The sequence below is a fragment of the Paroedura picta genome, chromosome 6 (genome assembly GCF_049243985.1).
Source record: "Paroedura picta isolate Pp20150507F chromosome 6, Ppicta_v3.0, whole genome shotgun sequence".
Classification (NCBI taxonomy): domain Eukaryota; kingdom Metazoa; phylum Chordata; class Lepidosauria; order Squamata; family Gekkonidae; genus Paroedura; species Paroedura picta.
In genome coordinates, this window is record NC_135374.1 from 5,767,696 (window position 1) to 5,777,512 (window position 9,817).

Below are 9,817 nucleotides of genomic sequence, written 5' to 3' on the forward strand. Positions count from 1 at the left end.
AGGAGCTCTTTCAAACTGGGAAACAACAGAAGACACAGCTGCTGGGTGGGGATGGGAGGGGGAGGCCAAAGGTGTTGTGCGCATTTAACATTGAGGCTTTGCACATTTGAACACACTTTCCTGAATGTGGCCAGGCCACACCAGAGTACCGGGGCGGGCTAGAGCAATCTGGAGAAACAGATTTCCTTCCAGCGGTGCATCCCCTTTTTATTTGTTCTGCCACAAGCCATAACACAGTTCAAAATTTTTAAAAAACGCTCCGGTCAAGTTGAAACGTGTAACGGAGGCCGGAGTGCTACAGTCTTATTTTGAGAATTCTCTGACGCATCCGGCCTTATCGTCTTTTCCGGTGAGCCTTGACTTCTCAAAATGTGACCAGGAGCTTTCATTCCATCATTTTAACTTCTAGGGCGATTTTCTCAATCAGGGTTTCATGATGGCCCCCGGAAGGCTTCCCCAAATGGGTGGAAGTTAATTCTTTTATGGCCATGTCGAACCGCCGACCCCGTCCCCAAATGGCCAATGATGGGCTTCCCAACCATATTCTACACCAGGGGTAGTCAAACTGCGGCCCTCCAGATGTCCATGGACTACAATTCCCATGAGCCCCTGCCAGCATTCGCTGGCAGGGGCTCATAGGAATTGTAGTCCATGGACATCTGGAGGGCCGCAGTTTGACTACCCCTGTTCTATACGATCGCACCACTTCTGCGGGTTCTGGAAGCCTGAAGAATGTTTTAGGAATTCCTCAATGGTGAAAAAGTTGAGAAAGGCCAGACTAGGAAGAGTTCGGGCTTCATTTGATCTAGAACCCACTTGGGACTTTTTGGTGGGCCACCGTATCTGCAAAACTCTCCTCCGACGACACAACTCAAGCAAACTGATTTTCATTTCAAGGCCTGCCTACCTGCCTTCATACAAACATTCTTCTGCCCACAGCCTGTTCCCAATAACCCCTTCCTTCAAAAGCCAAGAGGGTGTTGAGATAAAAGAAACACGGACTTTTCTAGGGCATCACCCTAATTCCAGATGCTTACTTGGTTTTCATTTAAACTGCTAATAACTTTTTCCAAAAAACTGCCTGGATCCTTAGCAGCCTATGAGTGTTCTTTTAAAGGCCTCTTTCTGCTGGCTGAAAGGTTCTTGTTAGTTGTTTAAAATAACTGTTTTACTCTACTAGATACACATGGAAGCTGCCTTGGAGCTCAATATTAACTAAAGAGGCTGTGCCCCAGGATTAATCTCTGTCCCCCTCTCTCTCACACACACACAAACACACACCCTATGACTCCTCAAAGAAACAACAGGCAACCGTAAGAAGCAGAAATATCTGAAATAAGGGGCAGTGACTCACGAATGCTCCTATCTGACCAGCTTGGTGAGGAGGTTAAGAGCAGCGGCTTCAAATCTGCAGAGCGGGCTTGGGTTCCCTGCTCCTCCACATGCAGCTAGCTGGATGACCTTGGGCTAGCCACAGTCCTGGTAGAGCTGTTCTCACAGAGCAGTTCTGTCAGAACTCTCTTGGCCCTACTTACCTCACAGGGTGTCTGTTGTGGGGCGAGGGCGGGAAGGCGATTGTAAACCGCTTTGATACTCTGGGTAGTGAGAAGCAGGGTATAAAAAAATCAACATGCTGGCAAGGGCTCATGGTAGTCTATGGTTCAGTAATTGGTTGAACAACATTACCATGTTAACTATCCCAGGACTGGTCAGTTCAGAATTTAGTTCATGGAGAGGGGTTCTGGGGAGGCCTAGGAGATGTTATCAGTTCAGATGACCTCAACCAAAGGCCTGGCAGAAGAACTGCGTTTTGCAGGCCCTGCAGAACTGTGCTAGCTCCAGCAGGGCCCTGATCTCCTCGGGGAGCTCGTTCCACCAAGTGGGTCCCAGGACACAGAAAGATCTGGCCCTGGTTGAGGTCAGACGTGCTTCTTTGGGGCCAGGGATCACCAGCCAGCTGGAAGTGGTGGAGCGTAGAGCTCTTTCAGTAATATAGATAGCAAGGGGGTCCCTCAGGTACACTGAGCCCAAACTGCATATGGCCTTAAAGGTGATTTCCAAAACCTTAAGTCTGATCTGGAATTCAACTGGTAGCCAGTGCAGTGCAGTGCAGTGGTTGGAAAGAGGGCCGAATGTGGGACCTCAACAGTGTACTGCAGGGGTAGACAACCTGTAGTCCTCCAGATATTCATGGACTACAATTCCCATGAGCCCCTGCCAGCAAATGCTGGCAGGGGCTCATGGGAATTGTAGTCCATGGACATCTGGAGGACCACAGGTTGACTACCCCTGGTGTACTGTACTACAGAGGGGACTGTCATGGAGGTTCCGGGGCCAAGTAGGGTACTAGTTGTTTGGCTTGGCGTAGGGGGTAGCATGCCAGCTGCACTAGTCTTGTGATCTGTGCCTGCACAGAGAAGGAGGTGGCCAGGATCACACCCAGGTTCCTGGCGGAGGGCGCCACTGACAGTTGTGCCACGTCCAGGTCAGGCCATCGTGCTTCTTCACTTGGATCCTTCCTTCCCAGCCATAGGACCTCCATCCTTGAAGCATTGAGCTTCATTTGTATTTATTATCCTAGGGGCCAATCCCGTTGCATTCAGGAATAAAACGGGCGCTAGATTAGGGGGGTGGAGTGGGAGAACTCTGCAGATGGCCTCCCACTCCCCACAGGGACAGCTCTCACTCGGCAGGCATCTGCAGCCTCCGAGCCTCAGAGGGAAGTGGAAGGAGGAGGGGGTGGTCAGGGGTGGGGGATGGAAGGCAATTGGCTGGCCGCTGGAGAGACAGGCAAGCCGGTTGGAGGAGGAAGCACTCAGGGGCGGGACAGCTGCCCTGAGTGGGTGTTAAGCCTAAGCCATGAGACCACGCTCCTCCTCCAAGCCCTTACCAGAAATATATTGCATATATATGAGCCCTTCCAGGCAAAGCACAGTGGAGTGAGGAGATGGGGAGCTAGTTTTTACGTCCATTTGGATGTTTTAATTTGTATTTGTGGCAGGGGGCATGGCCAACTGACATCATTTCTGTGGTACCCAGAAGCCTAAAAAACATTTCAGGTCAAAAAGTTGAAAACAGTTGCCACCCTCCATGGTCAAAAAGTTGAAAACAGTTGCCACCCTCAGATATCATTTCAAAGCACGTAATAAACTGCTTATTGTATTAATTTACTTATTTTATTTGTTATCAGATTTTTAAGACACCTCTCCAAAAATGGATTTGGGGACAGCTTACAACGGGGTACAAAACAGGCAGAATGTAGATCTAAATAAAACAAGCTTTAGACAAATTGTCTAAAACAAGCTTTAGACAATATTAAAATCCTTGCTGTGATCGCTGTCTCATCAACCGCCTAACGAGCCAGGCATGCCAGCGATAAGAACATCTGAAGGGCCTGACTCAAGATGGGGGTCTTGCAACTGGGCAATAACCCCAGATGTGCGGTAAGGCAGTGGGGGGGGCTCTAGATGTTAGAGGTGCAACCCTGGAGCTCAACCTATGCATTGTCTGGAGGAGATCAGGGCCCAGACGGAGCTTAAACAGTTCCGCAGGGCCTGCAAAAAGAAGCTCTTCCGCCAGGCATTTGGTTGAGACCAGGCACAACCAACAGCGAATTAAGGGCCCCCGCTCTTCCCCACTCTCCCCCCTTCCTCCCAGAACTCCACCAGAGCGCTCTGTACCTGTTTGTACCATTGCACCGTTGCATTGTTTATACTATTATATCGTTATATTGCTATACTGTTACAGCCATTAGTTATTAATATTATTGTACGGTTATTTATATGTTATAGATTGTTTCATGTATTGTTCATATGTTCTATGTAAACCGCCCTGAGCCTCCGGGGAGAGGAGTGAATGAATGAATGAATGAATGAATGAATGAATGAATGAATGAATGAATGAATGAATGCATGCATGCATGCATGCATGCATGCATGGTGAAAGAGAATGGTCTTGCAGGTCCTCTTGCTAAGAGGTGCCGGGCGACGTCTTGTTCTGGTGAAAGACCTGGACGTTCATCCTATATAATAAATGTCCATCCTACCTCAGTACCATAAACTCGCACAATATGAGGCAAACTACAATTCCGGGTTTTATTCCTTCAGAATTGTTCAGAACAGCTTTTCGTTACAGACTTAGCAAGGAGTTACCCAAATAACAAGCTGCCCGCCAGCTTTCTCAAGCGTGGAAGAAGCCGTGTAGCGAACTCGCGGCAAAGGTAAGATTTGATTTGGGATATATTCCGCTCTTGTGCTTTGCAACAGACCCCTTAAACACACACACACAAAAAGATGTACAAGACACAGTGGGTCTGAAGAAAAGGGAGTTTATTGTCATAAGTGAGGGCCGTATGGTTCTGTGGCCGTGAATGGGTATCACATGCAGGTTCAGCATTCAGCATCTGCAGGTAGAAGCTGAGAAGACAGCTCGGATCTCCCCCCACTTCAGGTATCATGCCACTTCAGAGTTCCTGCAGACCCCCCGCCCTTCAGAATTCCTGTGGACCTCCAGGGAAAATCTAATACACCACAAAACACCTCATAGAATCATAGAATCAGAGTTGGAAGGGACCTCCTGGGTCATCTAGTCCAACCCCCCTGCACTATGCAGGACACCCACAGCCCTCTGGCTCATCCACTGTCACCTGCCACCCCCTTGAACCTTCACAGAATCAGCCTCTCCGTCAGATGGCTCTCCAGCCTCTGTTTAAAAATCTCCAAAGATGGAGAAGCCACCACCTCCTGAGGAAGCCTGTTCCACTGAGGAACCGCTCTAACTGTCAGGAACTTCTTCCAGGTGATTAGATGGAATTTCTTTTGAATTAATTTCATCCCATCAGTTCTGGTCTGTCCCTCTGGGGCAAGAGAGAACAACTCTGCTCCATCCTCTGCATGGCAGCCTTTTAAATACTTGAATACTTAAATACAGTCGCCTCCTCTCCAGGCTAAACAGACCAAGCTCCCCCAACCTTTCTTCATATGTCGGTCTCCAAACCCCTCATCCTCTTTGTTGCTCTCCTCTGTTGCCCTGGCTGCATAGTGCCAGCGAAAGGACACCTTTGCTTGTTGTGGTACCTTCATGCAAACAGCAGTGTGGGTAACTCTTGTTGGGTGACCTTGGTCCAGTCATACCCTCTATCCTAACTTGCAGGTTTGTGAGGCAGATAAAATGGAGGTGAGGCGAATGAGGAAACCCACTTTGAATGGGAGAAAGGCGGGATATACGCAAAGTGAACCTACATCGTTTTTAACCAAAAGCTTTCCCCAAAGAATTCAGGGAGTTGTCATTTGGAGAAGGTACTACGGATGCTTTTATTAGCTACCCGAAGAAGTCACGGCTTACAATCTTTTATTAGCTAAGCCCGGCCTCCCTCAAAGAACTCCAGTTCCCAGCATCCCCTGCAGAAAGGGATTAACTATTCAACCATTCATGTCAGTAGCAGGCGGGTGTGCAAAGCAGAAATAACTTCTGTCCAGTTGGACAAGCACTGCGAGGGAGCATGGACGTGCGCAGCCGCCTTTAACGCTGGCCTGGAAAAAAGCAACGCAAGGGAACATGGGAAGCACACTTCCCACCCACCCCCTTAGAGGAAATGCAAATTGGGGCCAAACCATGGAAAGCACGACTATTGACGGATGGATGGAAGTCAAGTGAAACCAGCACGCATCAAAAGCATAACCCCGCATCTGACATGATCTGGTAGACACGCTGTAACAGCAAGAACATGTTCAGAAGGGATAAAAAGTTATTTACGATATGACCAGAAACGAGGACCACACAACCAACCGATGCTCAAGCAGTTAAAGTGGGGGCTGAAGTTTTCAATTATTTCGACGAACTGTGTTACAAGCAACTAAAGAGGCTGTGCCCCAGGATTAATCGCCCACCCAAATTCAAATAACCAAGCAGCACTCCGTAACGGGGTCCATAACATAGAGATTGGATGGGGAAAGGATTAGTTCACACTAAGGATTAGTTCACATACCATTTTTTACCCCAGAGTTTTCAAAAAGTGGCATTTTGGTCTGAAGACATGTCAAGGAGCTTAAGGAGAGACGCAATACTGTCCTTGTTCCTTCAGAACTACTAATATAAAATGGGTCACCTCTGATTACCCTATGCCAGGGGTGGCCGAACTGTGACTCTCCAGATGTCCGTGGACTACCATTACTATGAGCCAGCAGGTACGGGAAGGAGCTCATGGACATCTGGAGAGTCACAGCCTGGCCACCCCTGCCCGAAGACTTCCCAAGAGATGACATTGATATCGCTTCCAAGTCTGGTTGGCCCTAAAAAGTAGGCAAAAAGTTGGAATTAACACCTTCTGTACACCACAGGGAACTAATCTGGTGGAATGACCTCCCGGATGAGCTAAGGGTCCTATCGGAGTTGTCAGCTTTCCACAGGGCCTGCGAGACGGAGCTCTTCCGCCAGGCATATGGTTGAGGCCAGGCAGCATCCCTGGGGGTACCATCTGAGACCAACGAAGATCAGCTAGGATCCTCGCTCCCAGTTTCCAGACCTACATGCTGAAGGGAAGGGGGAAAGTTGATGTTTTATGGCAGTGGTCCCCAACCCCCGGTCCGGGGACTGGGACCGGTCCGTGGATCAGTTGGTACTGCTCCTCGTCCTCCTCCCCAGCTGCTGCCTCGGGGGCTGCCCTGCCACTCTGCTCACCTTTGGTGCTCTCCGGTGGCCGCCATGGCTGGGGCTCCCCTTCGGCGTGGCACTGCGCAGCTGCTGCTGGCAGCGCCCCCCAGCAGGCGGCAGGAAGTCAGGGGCACCGGGAGGAGAGCAAGTGGAGCAGGGGTTCAGGCGGTGGCGACATCCCTCAGCAAAAACTACCCCCCCCCCCGGGCCTCAGTAAAATTGTCAAGTGTTGACCGGTCCTCGGTGATAAAAAGGTTGGGGACCATTGTTTTATGGTCCGCCTTCTTGTTAGTGTACTCTTATATTGTTTTTAAGGGTATTGTTGGGGATTTTATTGTATTTTAGTCATTTTTGTAAACTGCTGCGAGACACTCATGAGCAGCGGTATATAAATATGATAATTATAAATAAAGCAGACTATGCTGCTAATAATACGGAAAACAGCAGGCCTCTCGGGCGTACTCTCCCAGGCAACTCCTTCAAAATGCATGCTTCATTCATAACTGGGAATGTGGAGCTTTTCGCTTTGCTGTGGAACTTATGAAGGGAGAAGTAAGTAATTTTACAGCACGGCCGGACTTTAGTCTTTAGCAGTCTACTAGAAGAAGGTTTTGAGGTCCCAATTTTCACAACCAGAAGGAGTCTCAAAGCAGCTCACAATCACTTTCCCTTCCTCTCCATCAATTGATAACCTGTGTGGTAGGTGGGGCAGAGAGAGCTCTGAGAGAACAATGACTGGCGCAAGGTTACCCAGCTGGCATCATGTGGAGGAGTGGTGAATTAAACCTGGTTCTCGCGGTTCAAGTCCGCGACTCTTAACCACACCATCACACTGGCTGATGTGGTTCAAAATTTAAACTGCCATTGGTTCGCCGCTGGCCCCCCAGCGCATGGTAGGAAAAACTAACCCACCTAACTCCCATGATTTAATTTTACAAGACAAGAGTACATGCACAGGATCTTCGCTCAAGACAAAACTAATCTGGGTCAAAAATTCTTGAATATGGTCTCATGCTTAGGAAACTAAGCAACTGTGGTGTAGTGAGGTCCAGCATGGTTTAGTGCAGGGGTATTCAAGCTGTGGTCCTCCAGATGTCCATGGACTACAATTCCCATGAGCCCCTGCCAGCGTTTGCTGGCAGGGGCTCATGGGAATTGTAGTCCATGGACATCTGGAGGACCACAGATTGACTACCCCTGGCTGTAGTGGATATGCCCAGCGGACCTACAGAATTGGGTTTGATTCCCCACTCCTCTCCATGCAGCCAGCTGGGTGACTTTAGGCTCGTCACAGTTCTCTTACGACTCTTGTTAAAGAATACTGTGAAAGTTGTGTCCGCCCCACCTACCTTGCAGGGTGTGTTTTCTGGAGAGGCATAGAAAGATATTTGTAGCCTACTTTGGGATTCCTTCAGGTACTGAAAAACTGAGTATAAAAAACGAGGTCTTCCTCTCTCTTCTTCTTTAATAAGGAGTGCATTTGATCACCTTTGCAGGAGATCCAGCCGGCCCTCGGCCAACCATCTATGGTCTACCTCCTGGCCCCTCCTAGTTCAAGGAAAACAGCATATAATCTAGGGACTCTCATCCTCCAAGAAGCCATTCTTCTCTCCAAGTCCTGCTCCCAATTCATCGTTCTAGTGCAGAGAAGAAGAGAAGCAGGGACCATGAGTGAAGGATCAGGAAGAAGGGGGGGGGGGGTTTGCTATAAACATCAACAAACGGATTTGAGCCTGCAGTCCAGAAGGGGAGGAGACAGGGATAAAGATTCAAAAACCTTCCCACTTCTTCTGCCGGACAAAGATAAGCAGGGCACATGAACACACCCCCTACAAAGAAAGGAGGGAGGAACGCAGCATCCTCCCCAAAGACGAGTAAGGGGTGGGGGACAAAGAAGGCAAACCAGTAGGTGTTCTGGGTAGGGAAAGGAAAAAAGGGGGGGAGAGGGGGCCTGGCAGCAGGGGCAACCCTTCTCCACAAAGGAGCCCAAAGAGGCAGACCGAGCCTGTTGGAAGGGTGGGGGACGGACTCCAGGAAGAACTTCCATGACACAACACTGGGATGGGAAGCAGGGCGCCGGCCCCCCTCCCACCTAGCCCTTGCAAGCACAAGATCGATTGTTTTTCCTATAAAGACACGCACCGCCCCCCCTGCCCCTTCACAAAGACACACCTGATAGCGTAGGTTTCCTGGCAAACAACAAGGGGAAGGGAACCCCCTTTGAAAAGGCCAAGCACCCCCCCCAGGACCCCCCACCACAAGCCTGTGCCCAGATCCCCAGAGGTCTGGGAGGCGGGTCCCATTTCCATTCCCCGCCTTCCCCATGAAACCCCACCCACCCACCCATTCCACCCACCCCACTTCTTCCCTCTGCTCCCCTTCCCCCCAACTCCTCCTGCCATCTCCTCGGGGCAGAGACCTGCTCACCTCCCCAGAGCCTCCTGCAAGGGGAAGGCAGGCGGGGGGGGGGCAGGCATCCCTCTCCACTTCCCCCCTCCCAAGAAAGAGCCGCTTTCCCACTCAATGGGGGGGTAATTTGGGGGGGGGGGCTTATCCGTGCAGGCGGGGCCCGCAGACGCCCCCTCCCTTTCCCTGGAGGGTCCTGGGCGCCCCCCCCAAAGAGTCTCCCGGGGGGTTGGGAAGGGGCGGAGTGGGCCCCCCTCGGGGGGGGGGAGGGCGGCGCGTGCGCAGAGGCGGGCCGCTCGGGAGCCCCCTGCCCCAATGGAGGAGGCCTCTCGGCTTACCCTGCTCGCCGGGCTCCTGCGGCGGCTGCAGGACTCGCTCCAGCTCCGGGAAGGGCAGCTCGGGCAGGTCGAGGAGGGCGCCGTACCTCTCCAGGAAGGAGCACACGACGGCGAAGTTGGGCCAGGCGCCGGGGCCGGGCGGGGGGGCGGCGGGGGGAGGCGCAGGGGAGGCGGGGGGCGCCGCCGCCGCCGCCACGGCCGCCATCTTGGAACCTGAGAGGATGGAGGGAGAAGGCGCGCGGGGGAGGGGCCGCGGCGAGGAGGATCCTCCGGGCCGGCGGGGGGCGCTGCGGGAGGCGGCCCACAAGGCCGCGCGCGGGGGCGCCCCGAGGGTCGAGGGAGGCGGAGGTGGGAGGGGGGGAAGAGCGGCGGGGAGCGTCTAGGAAGCGGAATCTCGTTGGTCGCTGCTGCTTCTTTTTCTT

At 51.7% G+C, this 9,817-nt stretch overlaps 1 protein-coding gene across 2 annotated transcripts in view; it reads right to left on the reverse strand.

The window, feature by feature from the left end:
* Positions 1-9,781, reverse strand: part of RSF1 (remodeling and spacing factor 1) — a 73,977-nt gene extending 64,196 nt beyond the window's left edge. Inside the window, exon 1 of one of the 2 annotated variants that reach the window (XM_077341276.1) lies at positions 9,396-9,781. In XM_077341276.1, coding sequence (XP_077197391.1) covers positions 9,396-9,600 — 205 coding nt within the window. In that variant the 5' untranslated portion in view covers positions 9,601-9,781. The remainder of the gene's footprint in view (positions 1-9,395) is intronic. The other variant, XM_077341275.1, reaches the window with a different exon arrangement.
* Between the last annotated feature and the right edge of the window lie 36 nt (positions 9,782-9,817).